The sequence below is a fragment of the Saccopteryx bilineata genome, chromosome 4 (assembly GCF_036850765.1).
Source record: "Saccopteryx bilineata isolate mSacBil1 chromosome 4, mSacBil1_pri_phased_curated, whole genome shotgun sequence".
Classification (NCBI taxonomy): Eukaryota; Metazoa; Chordata; class Mammalia; order Chiroptera; family Emballonuridae; genus Saccopteryx; species Saccopteryx bilineata.
Genome location: NC_089493.1, coordinates 64,692,609 through 64,714,923, shown reverse-complemented (window position 1 = coordinate 64,714,923; position 22,315 = coordinate 64,692,609). Strand labels below are relative to the sequence as shown.

Here is a 22,315-nt window from a genome sequence, read left to right as displayed (position 1 = left end):
TAAGGCTGTTAGATAACATCATACCCTGCACATATCTAAATAAGAGCACCTAGACTGTTTTATGTGAGACGTTCTCAGTAAAAAGCTATCTGGTACATAGTGTCAATTGGAAAAGGTTAAATGCTTTTGTGAGCAAATAATATTACTTAAGATTATGTATTTTCCCGCAAAGTAGATTTGACATTTAAAGCTTTTTCTAGGAGCTTCTTTTTGAATACATATAATCTTCTACATAATTTTTTCTGTGTCTATCTCCACCCTTTCCTGAAAGGGCAGCACAATGAAGACCACAGGACTGCTTTTGCTTATGTAAATGTAGAAGGCTACCATAAAACAAAGCCTCTGGAGATTAAAGTATTTCATCCTCTGGCTTAAATGTAACACATTGCTTCTGTATCAGTTCTATTATATCTGTTTCTATCTTTTGTACTGCATTACATTGCTAGAGAGGATACACTTCTCTCTAACAATTCTTACCTTACCTTTCATCTGTTTGTACTTGGCATTATGATTAACTGTACTTTGCTCTGTTTTTCTGGGGGTCATTAGTTACTAAGTTTACTTCCATCTCTCCTCATTTTTAACTCTCTTCTCTTATTTTGCTTCACTTTCTTTTTCTACCTAATTGAATACTGTAAGGCAAAATGGTACAAAAAGAAAAGACACTAAAGTAATTACAATGTACCAGTTATGGCTGCCTGCCACCAAGAACACTTTTGCAGTAGGCTGTACTTGGTCATTGTTTTCACTAGCAGTCAATTTTATATTTAGTCACACACACACACACACACACATGAGCGCGCGCTTTTTGCTGTGCTTGTCAGTCAAAATTCCAACCTTGGCTCATTCATCTTATCTGTCTTTTTACTCTTAAATCCAAATCACATCACTAGTATATATTAGAAATAAGATCAGTCTGACACTGTAGAACCTTTTGCAGGTCCCAGCACCCTAACACCTTGCGCCAAAGAACTTTCTAACCATGTCCACAATGCTGTTGGCCACTGATCAAAAAACATGCTTCTCCTTTGTCCTCAACTTAAAGTCCCTATTTGCTGGCCTTTGCTACTCTCATCCCCTTCTCCTCCTTTCACTTTTTTTTCCTTTACAGTTTCTTACTCCTGTTTCTGCTATATTGACTCCACCTTCCATCCCAATTCTTCCCTATACCCTCAAATTTTCCACCAAATGCTTTCTAAAACAAACCTGACTCTGCCTGGAGGGTGGAGCTATCTCTGTCACCCCCTCACCCAACACACACCTCCCTACATAAGGCACAAAGACCACAGGAACTGGCACTCTTCAGACTCATTTAGCAATAGCTCTCCCTATATGTAAAAATCATCATCCTCTGGGATTCCCGGTAAACCCGGCCGGTGCCGATGCTCAAATTAACCAAGCTATCCTCAGTGTCTGGGGTCAACACTTGAATCAATCAAGCCACCAGCTGCAGGCTGGCGGGGAAGAGAAAGATAAGAGGGAGCAGAAGGGGGAGAGAAGCAGATGGTCACTTCACTTCTCTTGTGTGTCCTGAGTAGAAATTGAACCCAGGAAGTCCATACAATGAGCTGACACTATCCATGGAGCCAACCAGCCAGGGCCTTGCTGGCTTTTTCTTTCTTTCTTTCTTTCTTTTTTTTTCTTTTTGTATTTTTCTGAAGCTGGAAACGGGGAGGCAGTCAGACAGACTCCCGCATGCGCCTGACCGGGATCCACCCGGCACACCCACCAGGGGGCGATGCTCTGCCCACCCGGGGGGTCACTCTGTCGCCACCAGAGCCACTCTAGTGCCTGGGGCAGAGGCCAAGGAGCCATCCCCAGCGCCTGGGCCATCTTTTGCTCCAATGGAGCCTCGGCTGCAGGAGGGGAAGAGAGAGACAGAGAGGAAGGAGAGGGGGAGGGGTGGAGAAGCAGATGGGTGCCTCTCCTGTGTGCCCTGGCCGGGAATCGAACCCGGGTCTTCTGCACGCCAGGCCGACGCTCTACCACTGAGCCAACCGGCCAAGGACTTGCTGGCCTTTTAAAATCACTCTTTCTTTTTATTCATTGAGGGCTTTGAAACCTAGTTCCCAGGATTTGTCTCCATCCCAACTTCTGCCATAATTCCAGAAAATTCTAAGTTTTATCTATATAACACATTAATCAATTTAGTCTTGAAATACCTGGAACTCCTTCTTAACTCAACTCATCTTCCCTTCAACTTTACTTTCACTACCCACTCCCAGGGCCAAACCTTGGATTCTGTCATCACCTGAACTGTACTATCTCAGGACTATCAAATTCTGGAATCCCAGCTACTGACCAGAACTTTCTGTTCTGCCAAATTCCCCTCTATACTAAATCTTCAGTCTTACATTGTCTTCTATTTTTAATTGCCATACTTACTTGCTATATGATCTAACTTTTTACTATAAAGGCCTTGTTACCTAATTTGCTTATTTGCATTACATATCCCCTACAACCACACAAACATATATGTCAAAATATCTGGGAAATGTGAGAACACTAATGGATACATAAATTTATCATAAATCTCATGGACAGAGTTCAAACAACTTACTTCCCTTTATCCTTCAACCATTCTGGGTTTTTTTCTTCTTCCTTTAAATCACTAAGTTCAGGTATATCAGTATTCATGGCTCTTCTTGCCTCTGCTTGTTTGTGTAGCCACTGAAATGAGAATGAAGTCTAATGAAGGACACAAAGGTCCTACTGTATTGTAATTAAGTTACTTTTAGATTTTTCATCTTCCAACCTAAAACAGAATGCTAGTTTTTATGGACTGAATCTTTGTGTCTCCCAAAATTCATATGTTAAAGTCATAACCACCAATATGATGATACCTGGAAGTGGGGGCCATTGAGAGGCAATTAGATTCAGATGAGGTCATGAGGCTGCATGATAGCTGTCCTTATAAAAGGGGAAGAAACCAGAATGCATGTCCTTCCATCCACACCCCCACACCCAAGCACCCTGATCTTGGACTTTCCGCCTCCAGAACTGTGAAATAAATGTCTGCGGTTAAAGCCACCCAGTCTATGATATTTTATTATAGCAGCCTGAACAGACAAATATAGTACTTGAAGAAGTTGATTTTAGACCTCCAGTTTTTACTCATTAAAAAAAATTTTTTTGCACCGGCTGAGTAGTTCACTTGGTTAGAAAGTTATGTCGTCCTGATACAACAAGGTTACAGGTTCAATCCCTGGTCAGGACACATACAAAAATCAACCAATGAATGCAAAACAAAATTGATATTTCCTTCTCTCTCTGTTTCTCTCTCTCTCCCTTCCTTACTCTCTCTAAACTAATAAATTAATTAAAGAAATGTTTTTTAACTTTACTATCTGCTTAAGATTAAATGTATAAAAATGTCTAGTCCAGATTTTATCTAAATTTGGAAGTTTATGCATTATTTTACTTTTATTGTTTATATTCTCCTATATTGAAATTTTTTTATAATTTTAATATTTTATAATATAAAAATAAAATATTTAATAAAAAATTTAATATTTATAAATTGTCATTATGTCTTAAATGTCTTCAATTCCACAACTTTTCAATTGAGAGAGGTATCAGTTCACATCTTACTGTAAAAAAATGTTTTTGTTAGTGCTTATATAACTAAAGATATAATATTTAAAATCACAAAGCTCAGGAATTTATAAATGAATAAAAGATATTAATTCCAAAGCATCAAACATTAGAATACCTGATATTAATAGTTAATTGTAATAATATGTTAATAATAAATTTCCAAATCTGTTCTTGTAACATAAACTGATTCAAAGTTTACAAATCTATTATATAAAATGATGTATTTGCCTGACCAGGCGGTGGGGCAGTGGATAGAACATCGGACTGGGATGCCGAGGACCCAGGTTCGAGACCCTGAGGTCGCCAGCTTGAGCACGGGCTTATCTGGTTTGAGCAAAAGCTCACCAGCTTGGACCCAAGGTCACTGGCTCGAGCAAAGGGGTTACTCAGTCTGCTGAAGGCCCGTGGTCAAGGCACATATGAGAAAGCAATCAATGAACAACTAAGGTGTCACAATGTGCAACGAAAAACTAATGATTGATGCTTCTCATCTTTCCATTCCTGTTTGTCTGTCTATCCCTGTCTATCCCTCTCTCTGACTCTCTGTCTCTGGGGGGAAAATGATGTATTTGATAAAATAAATAGTAAATGAACAGTTTGTCTCCTGGAATAAGCAAGACTACCGCATATTAAATCAGTGTTCTCTCATCAGCATTCTGAAGTAAAAAACATAATCCTGCAGAATATATTTTTCTTATAAGAAAACACTAAAACACATTCATGAAGTAATACCTTTAGTTTAATAAACACTTAAAAACTCACATAACAGCCTGACCAGGCAGTGGTGCACTGGATAGAGTATTGGCCTGGGACACAGAAGGCCCAGGCTCGAAACCCCAAGGTCACCAGCTTGAATAGGGGCTCATCTGGCTTGAGCATGGGCTCACCAGCTTGAGCGCAGGGTCACTGGCTTGAGCGTGGGATTATAGACATGACCTCATTGTTGCTGGCTTAAGCCCATAGGTCACTGGCTTGAAGCCCAAGGTCACTGGCTTTGAGCAAGGGGTCACTGGCTCTGCTGTAGCACCCCCCCACTCAGTCAAGGCACATATGAGAAAGCAATCATTGAACAACTAAGGTGCAGCAACAAAGAATGGATGGTTCTCATCTCTCTCCCTTCCTGTCTGTCTGTCCCTCTCTCTGTCTCTCTGGCTAAAAAACAACAATAATAACAAAAACAACTCACAAAACAACAACAAAAAACAAGGAAAAAAAATTCAGACCCAGTATTTGTTTTCAATAGATGAAACAAAAAATATTTTCATTGTGGGCATTGTTGAACTAACAGCAAGTACACCTACCTCCTCTTCCTCTGCTACTAGTGACTCCCGGAGAGCAGTTGGGAATACTCGAGGCGTAAAGCTGATTTTAATACTGCCAACAGAGCGAGGAGCGGGAATGCTGTCTTCCTTTAACTTCTCAGAAAACATGTTTTCTGAGTTTCTCCCTTCAAAAACAATATGTTATTTATTTCTCATTTTCTAGTTAAGTCAAACTGACTTTTTAAAAATTGATTGATTTTAGAGAGACAGAGGAAGGGAAAAGGCAGTGAGAAAGAGAGAAATGGACACATTCATTTGTTGATCCACTCAGCTGTGCATTCACTGAGCACTTCCTGTGTGTGCCTTGATAGAGGATCAAACCTGCAGTCTTGTCATTCTGGGACAATGCTCTAACTGAGCTAACCAGCCTGGGCCTCAAACTGACTTATTTTTATTTTTATTGATTGATTTTTAAATGCTGGGGAAGGGGAGAAGTGGGAAGCATCTACTCCTAATAGTTGCTTCCTGTATGTGCCTCTTTGACTGGGCAAAGCCAGAGTTTCAAACCGGCAACCTCAGCATTCCAGGTCAACGCTTTATCCACTGTGCCACCACAGGTCAGGCTTAAACTGACTTTTAAAGAAATTAGACATCAAAGCTACTTCTATAATCCTACATAAATAAACCAATGATACTTTCTATAAGAAGGTATGTAAAATCCATCGCTGAAAATAAGGCAGCTAATTATCTGTTCTTTAATCAGTGACCCCAGCTACTTTTCTAGGGCTCTCTTTAATAAACCACACAATGTCTAATTTACATTCACTACAGGGCTAGGCACTCGAGGCAACTCTACATCAGCTCTAGAGAAAGGCACGTAGGCAAAGCTAATGAGAACATGCAAAGAGTAATACAGAAAAGCTATACATTTCTATAAAGGTGATGAGATATAATGACTGTTAAGCAGAGGTGATTAAGGTTCTCATTAGCTCTCTCTTGATGGCTGAAAGACTTTTATACCTTCCAATATTGCTATAGTTCAGGGGTTGGGAACCTATGGCTCGCGAGCCAGATGTGGCTCTTTTGATGGCTGCATCTGGCTCGTAGACAAATCTTTAATAAAAAAATAATAACGTTAAAAATATAAAACATTCTCATGTATTATAATCCATTTATTTCCTACCGCTCATGTTCATGATTGTGGGTGGCTGGAGCCAATCACAGCTGTCCTCCGGGACAACACCAAATTTTTATTGGATCATGCATAATGTATACGGGTTGTTATATGGCTCTCACGGAATTACATTTTAAAATATGTGGTGTTCATGGCTCTCTCAGCCAAAAAAATTTCCGACCCCTGCTATAGTTTAAGGAAGTAGAGGTAGTGTGTTAGCTAATAGGACTGCTATCTTCCTAGCCATTCTTGCCTCTTTCTTTAAGTAACAGAATTTGAGTTCTGAGCTAGACACATGACTATATAAAACTAGACTCTACATCATCCGGCCTCCCTTAAGATTACGTATGGTTATGTGTCAAACCTGAGACAACGGGTTTGTTTTTTTGCACATAAAGAGTTTATTTTCAATGTTTTAAGGATAGGAAAAAGTTACCATATTTCCCCATGTATAAGATGCACCCGTTTTTGAAAAATTTGGGGACTATAAACTGGGTGTGTCTTATACAGTGGCTGTAGATTTTTTTACTTGCATTTCCCGCTTTTTCACACTTGTTTTTGAGCTTATTGTTGAAGAAAGTGATTTGTCATCACACAGATGAGGACAAGGTAATGGGAGTTTTGACAGTGATGAGTTGTATGAATTTGTGTGTGTGTGTGTGTGTGTGTGTGTGTGGCAGAGACAGAGAGAGTCAGAGAGAGGGACAGATAGGGACAGATAAACAAGGGAGAGAGATGAGAAACATCAATTCTTCATTGTGTCTCCTTAGTTGTTCATTGATTGATTTCTCATATGTGCCTTGACCAGGGGGCTACAGCAGACCAAGTTATCCCTTGCTGGAGCCAGCGACCTTGGGCTTAAGCTGGTGAGCGTTGCTCAAACCAGATGAGCTGCACTCAAGCTGGCAACCTTGGGGTCTCGAACCTGGGTCCTCCACATCCCAGTCCGATGCTCTATCCACTGCGCCACCACCTGGTCAGGAGAGTTGTATGAATTTTATGATAAATAAAACTTGAGTTCAATAACTTTATGTAATACATTTTTTTTCAAATTTTGAGCCCCCAAATTAAGGTGTGTCTTACACATGGAAGCATCTTATATATGGGGAAATACGGTACATCATAATTATAAAAAATTATAAAATTGACAGTTATATTGTTTATACTTCTAAATGCAGAGAACAGGAAATTGTCTACACATTGTATAAAATAAAATAAAAATTAAATTTAAGCTTGCCTGGTCACTGGTGGCGCAGTGGATAGAGCATTGACCTGGGATACAGTGGTCTAGATTCGAAACCCTTAGGTCGCCAGCTAGAGCACGGGCTCATTCAGCTTGAGCACAGACTCACCAACTTGAACATGGGGACACTGGCTTGAGGCCAAAGGTCACTGGCTTGAAGCCCAAGATCATTGTCATGAGCCCAAGATTGCTGGTGTGAGCCCAAGGTCGCTGGCTGAGCAAGGGGTCATTGGCTTAGCCTGAGCCCCCTGGTTAAGGTACATATGAGAAGCAATCAATGAACAACTAAGGTGCCACAACTACAAGTTGATGATTCTCATCTCTCTCCTTTCCTGTCTGTCTCTCTCTCACTAAAATAAAATAAATTCCAGAAAGATGATCATTTGGATCATTATCTTACAGGTGAATCTAAAAAAAAAAAAAAAAAAAGCCAGCTACAGCATTCATCTTGGACTCAGAGATGAAAACCAAATGAGTTTTAAAAAATAGTGAAGCCTGACCAGGCGGTGGCGCAGTGGATAGAGCGTCGGACTGGGGTGCGGAGGACCCAGGTTTGAGACCCTGAGGACACTAGCTTGAGAGTGAGCTCATCTGGTTTGAGCAAAGTTCACCAGCTTGGACTCAAGGTTGCTGGCTCGAGCAAGGGGTTGCTTGGTCTGCTGAAGGCCCACGGTCAAGGCACATATGAGAAAGCAATCAATGAACAACTAAGGTGTTGCAAGGAAAAACTGATGATTGATGCTTCTCATCTCTCTCCGTCCCTGTCTGTCTGTCCCTATCTATCCCTCTCTCTGACTCTCTCTCTGTCTCTGTAAAAAACAAAAACAAAAACCCAGTAGTGAATGCACAAAGAAATGTTGTAAATAAGATTTTAAATGTTAATACAAGAGAAGGAAAATAAAATAAAATGTAAAAATTAAGTATATAACTTCAGACTACCATACTAATAATTCTATACATTAGGAAACTAAAAAAAAAATTCTTTCAAATAATTCAAGGGCCAAAGAAAAATCATAATGAGTTACAAAATATTTGCAACTAAATGACAACAAAACACAAGACTTCAAGACTTGGCGAATGTATTAACATAGTACCTAAGAGAAAAAATAACTTCATATGCATGTATTAAAAGATTAAATAATTAATGAAAACAAGTTGAACAAAGAACAGAGAAAGCCCCAAAAGAAGAAGCAACATAAAAGCAAACACAGAAGTTAAGGGAATAGAAAAAAAGAAACAATAGAAAGGATCAATGAAACCAAAAACATTTTTTTGAACAGACTAAGAAAATCTAAAAAATGTTATAGTAGTTGGTCAAGGAAAAATAAAATAGCATTAGGGAAAAAGAAAGGATATAATTATAAAGACGAGATAAGGAAAAAAGAGAAACTTTACACCAATAAATTTGAAAAGTGCCCTGGCCGGAGGCTCGGTTGTTTTGAGCTTCATCCCAAAGCGCAGAGGTTACCGGTTGATCTCCAATCAGGGCACACAGAGGAACAGATCTACTATATGTTCCTGTCTCTCCCCTCCTTCTTCTCTGTCTAAAATCAATCAATAAAAACATTAAAAAAAAAAACTTTGAAAAGCTAATATGCACAATTTCCTAAAAAACAAATGACCAAAATTGACTTGAAGAAATTGCCCTGGCTGGTTGGCTCAGTGGTAGAGCGTCGGCCTGGTGTGCAGAAGTCCCGGGTTCAATTCTTGGCCAGGGCACACAGGAGAGGCACCCATCTGCTTCTCCACCCCTCCCCCTCTCCTTCCTCTCTGTCTCTCTCTTCCCCTCCCGCAGCCGAGGCTCCATTGGAGCAAGGATGGCCCGGGCGCTGGGGATGGCTCCTTGGCCTCTGCCTCAGGCGCTAGGGTGGCTCTGGTCACAACAGAGCAACGCCCTGGAGGGGCAGAGCGTCGCCCCCTGGTGGGCGTGCCGGGTGGATCCCGGTCGGGCGCATGCGGGAGTCTGTCTGACTGTCTCTCCCCGTTTCCAGCTTCAGAAAACACACACACACACACACACACACACACACACAGAAATTGAAAATCTAAATAACCAGTAACTATTATAGAAACTAAATGTACTTCCATAAATAATCCATACCTAGACAGTGTTAGCAGTAGTTTTACTAAACCTTCAAGCAACAGGTATTTCATATAATATAACCAAATTATTTCGAAGACGAGAAAAAGAAAGAAGCTTCATAATTTATAGGGTGTAATATGGTATCAAATCCAGATAAGGGTGGTATGAGGAAGGAAAAATGTAAGTGAATCTCAATATGAACATAAACATAAAAAATCATTTGTAAAATATTATTAAATTGGATTACACTGTGTAAAAGTCAGCATGATCAAGATCTTGAGGATACTTCTGATCTATAAAAGTGGGTTTGGGTTCCAGTAGTATTTGAAAACATTCAATTTGTTTAGCAGTATTTGAAATATGGAAGGAAATGTTTTCATATACTCTAGTTCAGTGATTTTCAACCTTTTCTTTTCATGGCACAAACACACACTAATTACTAAGGTCATTGCCCCTGACTAAATACAACCATTTTCATCTCATGGCACAAATAATTAGTTACTAAAGAAGAAGAGGTCAGGGCCCCTTTTTCTTTAGTAATTAGTTTATGAGTACATGAGAAACAAAGGTTGAAAATCAATGCTGGGGTATCAATATTTTGCTGAAATAATATTGAAGGATGTATTATGGTAGTTAACTTGCATATCAATATTAAATCACAATAAAATATATGGATTTAGGCCCTGGCCTGTTGGCTCAGTGGTAGAGCATCAACACAGTGGGTGGAAGTCCCAGGTTCAATTCCCAGTCAAAGCACACAGGAGAAGCAACCATCTACTTCTCCCCCCTTCTCTCTCTCTCTTCCCCTCCTGAAGCCATGGCTCAATTGATTCAAACACTTCACCCCAGGCACTGAGGATGGCTCTGTGGAGCTTCTGCCTCAGGTGCTAAAAATAGCTTGGTTGAGAGCATGGCCCCGGATGGGCAGAGCATCAGCCCCAGATGAGGTTGCCGGGTGGATCCTGGTTGGGGTGTATGTGGGAGTGTGTCTCTCTATCTTCCCTCTTCTGACTTAGAAAAATTTTACTGCTTAATATTCACTCTAAATGACTTTTCAATATACTAGACTTTACTGCTAAAGTAGTAATGACATGTAGCTGAGTAGAAAGAACATAGGTTTCAGATACAGAGAGATCTACATTCAAATCCCAAAGACTTAATCATTGGGTATTTGTCTAACATTTCTGAACAACTTTTTCCTTTAAAATAAAAATAGCAGATGCCTGACCAGATGGTGGCATAGTAGATAAAACATCAGCCTGGGATGCTGAGGACCCAGGGTCGAAACCCTGAGCTTGCTGGCTTCAGCACAGGCTCACCAGCTTAAGCTCAGGGTCACTGGCTTGTGCATGGGACCAAAGACATGACCCCATAGTTGCTGGCTTGAAGCCTAAGGTCACTGGATTGAGCCCAAGGCCGATGGCTCGAGCAAGGGGTCACTGGCTCATCTAGAGCCCCCTGGTCAAGGCACATATGAGAAAGCAATCAATGAACAACTAAGGTGGTGCAACTATGAGTTGATGCTTCTCATCTCTCTCCCTTCCTGTCCATCTGTCCCTGTCTGTCCCTCCCCATCTCTTTCACCAAAAAAAAAACCCACCTAAAATAAAACAAAACAAAAGAATAGCAGCACTTATCACAAAGTGTTGTGAAGATTGAGTGATACACTAATAGTCACCTGGCATAGAGTGATCACTAATAAATATTAATTATCATTATTATTATTACACAGTGTTTAGTAAAACATGTCCATTTGCTAAATATACACAAACCAAAGTTTCATAATCTAAGATGAGATAAAATCAAATTCTTAGCTTTTAATAAAGAGTTATGTTTTTGACTTGGCTGGATGGCTCAGTGGATAAAAGTGTTGACCCAGGGCCCGAAGGTTGCGAGTTTGATCCCCAGTTAGGGCACATACAAGAAGCAACCAATGAGTGCACAGCTAAATGGAACAACTAAGTGGAACAATGAGTTGGTGCTTCTGCCTCTCTCTCTCTCTCGCTTCCTCCCCTCCTCCCTTCCTCTCTCTCTCTCTTTCAAATCAATGAAAAACAAGTTAAATATGTTTTTTTAACTATTTTTGAACACATCAGGATCAAAGGCCAGAAGAACCCTTGTTTGCTTAAGACTGTTTGCTTAATAGTACTCATTTTCCTGAGTTGTGGGAGAAAAAAGTCCTTTAATAAAATTTCTAGTTTCGTATCACTAAAGAAATAAATGTGTGTTCCTGGCACTGGCAGTCCAAGTCTTTTGGGCATGAGTTAAATACATACTTAATAACACCTGCATAAATTTCCAAAGGAAGCATACAAGGAAAAACAACACTGCTCATTTTATTATAAAAGCACTTCTTCCTAAAAGAAAAAAAAATACGTCTTTCACCTTCGTCTTTCTATTGTAATATTAATACTTAATCTCAATATGCCAAAATAATGACCTAATACTGTAAACAGGTGACAGTGACTACAACAAATGTGACCCATATACTTCACCACCAGGACTCACTTTCCCAGGTATCATTATACCTTTTGTGGCAAGAATTCTAGATGTTGAATTTCTAGTAAGACTTTTATGTTTTAATTTTTCCCCCTCTTCTTCTATTTGCTTTTCTTGTTGATATAACTTCTCTTCTCTCTGAATTCTGTTTTGTTCTTCAGCTTTTTTTTGATGTTTTTTCCAGGCTTCTAATTCTTTAGTTGCTTTTATCCGTTCATTTTCTTTCATATTTTCTATTTTTTCCCTTTCTTCTTCTTCAATCTGTAAAAATTACAATTACCAAAACTTTAAAAATATATAAAAAGTAACATTTTAAAAATAATAAATTCATTATAATAACCTCTACACTCCTGTTATTGTATCTGCAGCAATAATTACTAGTGAATAAAGCATTAAATGGAAATGATAAATTTAGCAAAATGCCCAATGATTTGGGTATCATGAAATACAGGTTTTAGTTCAGATTTACCATTAACTATTGATATACTCTTAGGCAATCACTTTCTGTAGCCTCAGCTTAATCATATGTAAAATATGGGCAGGAATTCACATAGATCAGTGGTTTTCAACCTTTTTTACACTTGGGAACGATGAAAACAGAATTATTTCAGGGACTGCTAAGGCAGAAATCACCCTGAGCACAAGCAAATCTAAGATCATCAGGTCTGTAATCTTCATACAACATCAGGGTGGTTAACTCTTTCACAGATCAGCACAAAATTTCTGGTGGACCATTCTATGGAAGGCAGTTGAAAAACACTGATTTAGATAATATCTAAGGTCTTGGTGGAAAAAAAAAATTTCCCAAAGTCAAGTCACTTTGCCCAAAACCTAAACACACACACACACACACACACACACACACACACACACACACACACACAGATTTTCACCTTTTACTTGTGCCAGTCTTACCTTGTCTTTTTTTTTTCTTTTTTGAGAGAGAGAGAGAGAGAGAAACAGGAAGGGGGAGGGATGAGAAGCATCAACTCATAGTTGCGTCACTTTAGTTGTTCATTGATTGCTTCTCATACATGCCTTGACCTGGAGGCTCAAACCGAGCCAGTGACCCCTTCCTCAAGCCAGCAACCTTAGGCTCAATCCAGCCACCTTGGGCTTCAAGCCAGTGACCTTTGGGCTCAAGCCAGCGATCTTGGGATCATGTTGATAAGTCTATGCTCAAGCTGGCGACCTCAGGGTATTGAACCTGGGTCTGCAGCATCCCAGGTCAATGCTCTATATACTGTATCATCACTGGTTAGGTAGTCTTACCTTGTCTTATGACTGAAATTGTGCCAACCTCACCTAAGGAATGAGGGAATATTAAGAAAATAGGGAGGACAAACTAAGGAATTTGTCTCTGGTAGGTGAAAATGTTTGAACTTTGAATCTCATTGCCAACTATGCTTGCCATAACTGTTACTTAAAACTTCCATGTGAAAAGCTAAACATTAGATAAGTTTGAAAGCAATACATGGTCCTGGCCAGTGGGCTCAGCAGTAGAGCGTCGGCCCGGCATGTGGAAGTCCCAAGTTCGATTGCCAGTCAGGGTGCACAGGAGAAGCGACCATCTGCTTCTCCACCCCTCTCCCTTCTCTCTCTCTCTCTCTCTCTCCCTCTCTCTCCTCTCTCTCTTTCCTGCCTGTAGCCATGGCTCAAACAGTTTAGCCCCCGGGTGCTGAGGATGGCTCCGTGACCTCACCTCAGGCACTAAAATAGCTTTATTGTCGAGCAACAAAGCAGGGGCCACAGATGGGCAGAGCATCACCTGGTAGGGGGCTTGCTGGCTGGATCCAGGTACGAGCACATGAGAGAATCTGTCTATGCCTCCCTGCCTCTTACTTAATAAAAAAAAAAAATTAAAAGAAAGAAAGAAGTTTATGGCACAGGGTTATGCTAACTTTCTCCCTTTCTCAAACTTCCTTCATATGGGCAAGAAATAAAACTAAGAAATAGAATAACTGGTTTGTGTATATGGTTGACTCTATGTATCTGACTTTCTTATGGTAATTAAAATATTCTCAGCTCTATCTTCTAGAGAACAAAAATTCTCACCTCTATCCTCTAGAGAAGCAGTATCTAATAAACTTTTTTCTTTTTTTATGAAATTACATTGCTTTAATGAAAAAATTTAAATAGCATTTTATACATGCCATGGGACCAATACACAAATTATCTCATTTCTTTTTATTTACTGATTTTGAGAGAGAGAATAAAAGAGAGACAGAGAAAGATGGGGAAGAAGCAGGATACATCAACTCATAGCAGTTGCTTCCTGTATGTGCCTTCACCAGGCAAGCCCAGGGTTTCCTACCAGTGACCTCAGCATTCCAGGTCAATGCTTTATCCGCTGTGCTATCACAGGCCTGACACAAATTATCTCACTTAATTATCATATCTACACTGAAAGAGATTATTAGATTCACTGATGATAAGGAATCTAAGGCACTGATATATAAAACAACTTGTCCAATGAAACTAGTTAAGTTATAGAATCAGGATGACTATGCAGCTTCTGTTTAAAACTTTTTTTTTTTTTTTTCATTTTTCTGAAGCTGGAAACAGGGAGAGACAGTCAGACAGACTTCCGCATGCGCCCGACTGGGATCCACCCGGCACGCCCACCAGGGGCAACGCTCTGCCCACCAGGGGGCGACGCTCTGCCCCTCCGGGGCGTCTCTATGTTGCGACTAGAGCCACTGTAGCGCCTGGGGCAGAGGCCACAGAGCCATCCCCAGCGCCCGGGCCATCTTTGCTCCAATGGAGCCTTGGCTGCGGGAGGGGAAGAGAGAGAGACAGAGAGGAAAGCGCGGCGGAGGGGTGGAGAAGCAAATGGGCGCTTCTCCTGTGTGCCCTGGCCAGGAATCGAACCCGGGTCCTCCGCACGCTAGGCCGACGCTCTACCGCTGAGCCAACTGGACAGGGCTAAAACATTTTTAAAAAAATGGCAGTTCCTCATACATTTTTTTTTTTTTTTTTTTTACCTGAGAGGAGAGAAGATAGAGACAGACTCTGGCATGTGCCCAGAGCAGGATCCATCTAGCAACCCCTGTCTGGGGCTGATGCTCAGACCAACCAAGCCACTGGCTGCAAAGAGGGGAAAAGAAAGAGGGGAGAGAGGAAAAGAGAAGATGGTGGCTTCTCATGCGTGCCCTGACCGGGGATCGAACCTGGGATGTTTGCACGTCAGGCCGATGCTCTATCCACTGAACCAACCAAACAGGGCCTCACACATATTTTTGGAGAAAATATACAAGGAACTGGGAAATAAAAAGGACTGGTCTAAAGAAGTTAACTGGATTATTAAGAAAAATGCAATAATAGGCTGTGATTAAAAAACTCTTGGGTGTTTTCTGTGTTCTAGTGGTTGAGCTGTACAAATTTGCCAGTGTCACAGGTAGCTGAAAGTACATTTGCCATCTGCTGTAAGTGTCCATCTGGCTGTCATTTTTGCATCAAGTAGAGTCTTCAGGTTTCATTCTCAGTGATGTATGTTTAACAGAACTTTTTTCAATGATGGTAATGTTCTATATGCTATCCAAGTCGGTAGCTGCTATCACGTGTGGCTAATTAAGCACTTAAGATGTGGCTACTGTGACTGAGAAACTGATTTTTAATTTTACTTGTTTCATTAATTTAAATGTAAATTGATATACATTAAAATAATATATCTGACACAGCAATAGAATGACATGCTGGGACCAAGTTTCCTAGAGGCAGAATTTCTTTAGGATATATATAGAATTAACATCATCAGTATGAAAACTGTACTGAAGAAGTGCTCTGTAACAGCTGCATGATTCCTACTGAATTGCGTGTAAAAGAAATTTCACAGATTATAGAACAAGAGTTTCCTGTAGCCCCAGAATTATACCTAAGGCCTAAACTGTGCACAAAAGATGCTAATTACTACTATTATGTGTTCTAAGTTCAGAGAGCTGCCAATAGGCTGGGCCAGAAAGAATCTGCATGTAGCAGTGAGCCAGCTTATTATTAATGCCTGACAACAGAACACGATGAAACAGTCAGTGTGAGCCAGAGGTGGCCACAACCTAAAAGGAGAAGACGACAACTTCACCCAGTTTAATCACAGGTTTGCCCCTTTTCCTTTCTTCCCTCTCTTTCCCAACACATGGAAGAAGTGAAAAGTATGCGAAAAGTCAGACACCCCCGCCCCGCATAATCCCTGCAAGGGGAGTGAATTTTGTAAAGTTTTTAAAACTGCTAAGACAGTAGTCATTAACAAAAATGAGGCTATTGGTATAATAAAAAATAACAGGACAATTCTGTTTTATAAATATATATATATATGGTTTGTAATAAGCTTCTTAGAGACAAAAAAATAATAGTCTAACTCTTTAGGGAGTAATGTAGAAGGAGGAGGGACCAAGAAAGGCTTCAGTCTGACCTGTGGTGGCGCAGTGGAGAATGCCTCAACCTGGAATGCTGAGGTGGCTGGTTCAAATCCCTGGGCTTGCCTGGTCAAGGCACATATGGGAGTTCATGCTTCCTGCTACTCCCCCCATCTCTCTCTCTCTCTCTCTCTCTCTCTCTCTTCTCTCTAAAATAAATAAATAAAATCTTAAAAAGAAATTAAAAAAAGTCTTCACAGAGCGCATGCCTGAAGGAACTAGAAAGAAGAGAAAAACCCGAGGAAGGTAATTCCACAAAGCTTGTGATAAACGGAAAGAGAGACTATATAGTATCAAAGAAAAACAGAGACAGACAAATGTTAAACAATCCTTTAAGTTCTTTTATTAAAAAAAAAAGAAAAGTAATGTGGGGAACATACTACATGAAAAAGGAATGTTTAATAACAAAAACTCAGAAGGCTAGAAAAATAATCATCATGCATGAAGAAACTGCATTTTAAGCCCTTTGTACTGTTCAAAAAAAGATGCTATAAAGTATAGGGTATTAGTGTACTATTGACAGAAACTTTAACAGGAGAGTAATGAGCAGCTTCTAAACCCAATTCCTGAAAAAGGTGATATCTATATTTCTTTTAATTAATTAAAAATTTAAATATTTTTTAAAATTTAGAATGAAAGATTTATTGTTCTTTTTTCCCTCCACTGATTTGAGAGAGGGGGAGGGAGAGAGGAAGGGGGAGTAACAACTTGTTGTTCCACTTAGTTGTGCACGCATTGATTACTCCTCATACGTGCCCTGAGAGGGAACAAACCCACGGCTGCGCCGTGCCAGGATGACACTTCATCCACTGAGCAGCCCAGCCAGGGCTGGCACTGTCCTTTACAAACCGATCTCATGGTAAAAATCATAAATATTAGCATATTGAACTAAGGAAAATATTAAAATTATAATTCATCTTGATCAAATAGGGTGTTTCTCATGTATATTAAGAAATCAAAAGAGAAAAACAACATGACCTCAGTACATACCAAAATATCAGTTGATTCTGAAAATAACAAAAACTTGTAGCTTTCTAGAAGAACCCATATAATGTCTAATTTCATGGAGAAACATTAGAAATACTTCTAGCCATGTCACTAAGACCAGTATGCCTACTATTTTCCTATTTTCCTAGAGATAACCTATATAGTAGAATTTTTAAAATAAGAAATATGAATATGGATTATAAGGAAATAGAACTTACATTATTTGCAAATAATACTGTAGATTACCTAAAACAACCAAAATAACAAACTGACGAACTATTATAACTAAAAAGTAAGTTCAGCAAGGCAGTCACTTACAAGATCAACTTATACACACTCATTGTAAGCTCAAGCACCGCCGTCGTGTCTGTGCACATGCAGGTTCCCCTTAGATTCAGACAGATGGTAAAGAAACAGTGGAGCCAAAAAATGGTGGGCCATTCCTTTATTCAAGAACTTGTACTGGCTGACGAGCAAACACACAGGGCTCCCAAAGTCATTGACACATTCTCTGGTTCCACAACCAGAAGAATCTTCTCTGGTTTTTCCTAGAATCAAAGGCCCACCAGTCTCAAAGCCCCTCACTTCTGGTTCCCCATCTGCCAACATGGCTTCTTACTCAGCACCCTCTCTGCACAAAACTAGCTTCTTTCCCTCTTCCTCCCATCTTGGCTTCTCTCTCTCCTTCTCTTTCTTCTCCTTTTAAAACTTTCTGGCATGAAAACCCCTCCTCCAGCCAATATTAGCATAACAATGGTCCTTCCCAATCAGGAAGGTAATTAGCAATTTCACAGATCACATACCGGGCACTGCCTGGTGCCATTTTTAACAATAAAAGTGAGCAAACTCAAAAAACACAAATTTTACAAACTCATTTGCTCAACACTCATAAAAAAGAAATTCACTTACCTACAAACTGCCAATGAACAACGAGAAAAATACAGTGGGAAAAAAATCGTTCATTAGTAACTGCCAGAAAAATCTTTAAAAGGCTAGAACAGGGGTCGGGAACCTATGGCTCACGAGCCAGATGTGGCTCTTTTGATGGCTGCATCTGGCTGGCAGACAAATCTTTAATAAAAATAATAATAACATTAAAAATATAAAACATTCTCACGTATTACAATCCATTCATTTCCTACCGCTCATGTTCATGGTTGCGGGTGGCTAGAGCCAATCACAGCTGTCCTCTGGGACAACACCAAATTTTTATTGGATAATGTGTAATGTACACGGGTCGTTGTATGGCTCTCATGGAATTACATTTTAAAATATGTGGCGTTCATGGCTCTCTCAGCCAAAAAGCTTCCTGATCCCTGAGCTAGAATAAGCTTAACAAAATATAAGCAAGTCCTATGCATGTTAAGTAATTTTGCTGGGGATATAAAGTAGTCTGAAGAAATGGAGATAAATGCCGTGTTCCTGGAGAAAAATCTCAATATTGCAAATATGTTGATGTTTTGCAAATAAATGTCTAGTCGGTGTAAATCTAATCAGAATACCAAGAGAACATCTTAGGGAGCCTGATAAATAAGTGTAAAATTCATCTGCAAAAGAAATGTGCAGGTTTTATAGAGGCATAAAGAGGTTGGCAATTCCAATCCACAAATATCACATATAAAACTGGACAAATCTATCAAAAACAACCATTTCAAGGCACTGGAAATTAACCAGAGACAGCCTGTAAATTGAGAAGTGTTTGTTCTAGAAAAACTGCTGAAGTTACAGGTAAGAACAGTGGGAGGCTGTGCCTGCCTGCCTGAGGTTGCTCTCAATCACCCTCTTCCAAGCAGAACAAGACTGGCAGTTTTACCAACATAAAGCTAACAACAGCAACAACAAACCAGCAGCTCTGTTGGCAAAAAGGGTGGACACATTTTAGGGTGGGGCAGCAAAAACCCAGGGCTTTGGTGGATAAAAGCGGTAAACTTGGTGGGCAGTGAACAGGGAAAATTTGCAGTTGAGGTCTGAGGTTGAGGTCCTGGTTAGGGTGAGTGCCTGACTAGCTAGAAAATTAACTTTAAGACCATATAATGAGGCGCAGGCAGGTGGCTCAGGGGACAGAATGTTGTTCCTACATGCTGAGGTCACAGGTTCAATCCCCAGTAAGTGCACATACAAGAAGCAATCAATGAGTGCACACCTAGATGGAACAACTATATGAAACGAGTTGATGTTTCTCTCTCTCTCCTTCTCCCCCCCTTGCTCTCTCCGAAATGGAAAAAAAAATTTTTTTTTAAAGATCATATAAATGAAAGAGCTATAGAAAATCTATGATAAGCTTACCATACAATCCTAACTCCACAGAAAGCCCATGTGTTTGTGGGGGAGACCTGAGGAAGCCTGGCATAAAATGAAGCTAAGGGAGGCATGAGAATTAGTTCCAACTTTGAAGGTATTCTCAAACCTACTCATAGATCAATTGAAAAAGGATGGAGGCCTTTAGCACCTCTGCCCAAGTCACTAGCTAACAGTTAAGCTGTACAGATGCAGAGAAGACCCCTAAGGAAGCCAGTCTAAAGAACATCAAATAAAAACATAGCAGAGACATCACCAGCTATATACCCAAGGGAGACTAGACTGATTCCACAATTAAACTCTTGTGTGGGTTTCAAAGACACATTTAAAATTAAAATGGCATTGAGGAGCAAATCAAAACCACAATGAGATACCATTTACACCATTAAAATGACTATCAAAGAAAGAGAAAATAATAAATGTTGGTAAGAATGTGGAGGAAAAAATTGAAACCACTGTTAATGGGAATATAAAAAGGTGCAGCTGTTATAAAGAACAGTATGGCAGTTCCTCAAAAAAGTAAAAGTAGACTTATCATTAACATATAATCCAGCAATTTCACTTCTGGGTACAGATATACCAGAGAGAATTGAAAGCAAGGTCTGGAAAAGGTATCTGTATAGCCATGTTCATAGTAGCATTATTCATAATAGCCAAAAGGTGGAAGGAATCCAAATGTCCATCAATGTTTTAATTAGACCAGTGGTTGGCAAACCATGGCTTGCGAGCCACATGCGGCTCTTTGGTCCCTTGAGTGTGGCTCTTCCAGAAAATAGCAGTGCAGACGCAATGACCAGCTTAGGAATACCCTAATTGAGTTAATAACAATGTACGTACTTATATAGTTTAAGTTTAAAAATTTTGGCTCTCAAAAGAAATTTCAGTCATTGTACTATTGATATTTGGCTCTGTTGACTAATGAGTTTGCCGACCACTGATTAGACTAAGGAAAAAGGAGAAGACTGAAATAAAAATCAGAAATTGCCTGACTGGTGGTTGTGCAGTGGATCGAGCATCAACCTGGGATACTGAGGACCCAGGTTGGAGACCCCGAGGTCGCTGGCTTGAGTTCAGGTTTATTCTACTTGAACACCAGCTTGCCAGCTTGAGTGTAGGATCATTGACATGATCCCAAGGTCACTAGTTGGAGCCCAAAGGTTGCTGGATTGAAGTCCAAGGTTGCTGGCTTGAGCAGGGGGTCACGGGCTCAGCTTGAGCACACTCCCCACCCTGCCTCTGTCAGGGCATGTATGAGAAGCAATCATTGATGAACAACTAAAATGACGCAACTATGAGTTGATGCTTCTCGTCTCTCTCCCTTCCTGTCTCTCTCTCTTTCAAAAAAAAAAAATCAGAAATGAAAAAGAAGACATTACAATTGATAACACAGAAATACTAAGGATTACAAGAAACTACCATGAACAATTGTACAATAACAAATTGAACAACCTAAAAGAAATTAATAATTTGCTAGAAACATACAACCTACCAAGTCTGAATCACAAAGAAATAAAAAATCTAAGCAGACAATTACAAGAAAGGAGATTAAATCAGTCTTCAAGAACCTAAGAAAGAAAGGTCAGGACCAGATGACTTCACTGGTAAATTCTACCAAACATTTATTTATTTATGTATTTTTTTCTCTGAAGCTGGAAACGGGTAGAGACAGTCAGACAGACTCCCGCATGTGCCCTACCGGGATCCACCCGGCACGCCCACCAGGGGGCGATGCTCTGCCCCTCCGGGGCGTCGCTCTGTTGCGACCAGAGCCACTCTAGTGCCTGGGGCAGAGGCCAAGGAGCCATCCCCAGCGCCCGGGCCATCTTTGCTCCAATGGAGCCTCGGCTGCGGGAGGGGAAGAGAGAGACAGAGAGGAAGGAGAAGGGGAGGGGTGGAGAAGCAGATGTGTACTTCTCCTGTGTGTCCTGGCCGGGAATCAAACCCAGGACTCCTGCATGCCAGGCCGACGCTCTACCACTGAGCCAACCGGCCAGGGCCTCTACCAAACATTTAAAGAATACTAATAGTTTTAAAACTCTTTCAAAAAATTGAAGAGGAGGAGATGCCTCTAAATTTTACAAGGCCAGCACTTGTATTGTTTTTCTTGTTTTAAATAATTGTGTCTATTATTCCAAGATTAAGAAAGAGGTAAAATACACCATAAAATTTTATCATTTCTGTCTGACCAGGTGGTGGCACAGTGGATAGAGCATTGGACTGGGACATCAGAGGACCCAGGTTTGAAACCCCAAAGTCACCAGCTTGAGTATGGGCTCGCTAGCTTGAGCGCGGGGTCACTGGCTTGCGTGTGGGATCATAGACATGACCTCATAGTCACTGGCTTGAGCCCAAAGGTCGCTGTCTTGAGCAAGGGGTCACTCACTCTTCTCTAGTGCCCCGCTATAGCCCCCAGGTCAAGGCATGTATGAGAAAGCAATCAATGAACAAGTAAGGTGCCGCAACAAAGAATTGACGCTTCTCATCTCTCTCCCTTCCTGTCTGTCTGTCCCTATCTGTTCCTCTCTCTGACTCTCTCTTGGTCTTTGTCAAAAAAAACAAACAACCCCCCCATCATTTCTGATTCCCCTAGAAATAGAAAATTGTCACTGCAAATAAATATTTTCAGGAACACATATTTGTGATAGGTAGCCTATATAACTTAGTAAGTCCTATAACCAAAGTATGAACAAAAAAGTGAGAAAGTATAGTGGTTGGAACTGATTATCCTTACATTGTTTATTATCATCTCTCTCTTTTCTT

At 40.3% G+C, this 22,315-nt stretch overlaps 1 protein-coding gene across 1 annotated transcript in view; it reads right to left on the bottom strand.

Moving 5' to 3' along the window:
- DNAAF4 (dynein axonemal assembly factor 4) overlaps positions 1-22,315 on the bottom strand; it is a 44,452-nt gene that overhangs the window by 15,122 nt on the left and 7,015 nt on the right. Inside the window, exons 4-6 of the mRNA XM_066276194.1 lie at positions 11,888-12,119; positions 4,899-5,044; positions 2,561-2,670 (exon numbers count right to left, since the gene is read on the bottom strand). Of these exons, the coding sequence (XP_066132291.1) occupies positions 2,561-2,670; positions 4,899-5,044; positions 11,888-12,119 (488 nt within the window). The remainder of the gene's footprint in view (positions 1-2,560; positions 2,671-4,898; positions 5,045-11,887; positions 12,120-22,315) is intronic.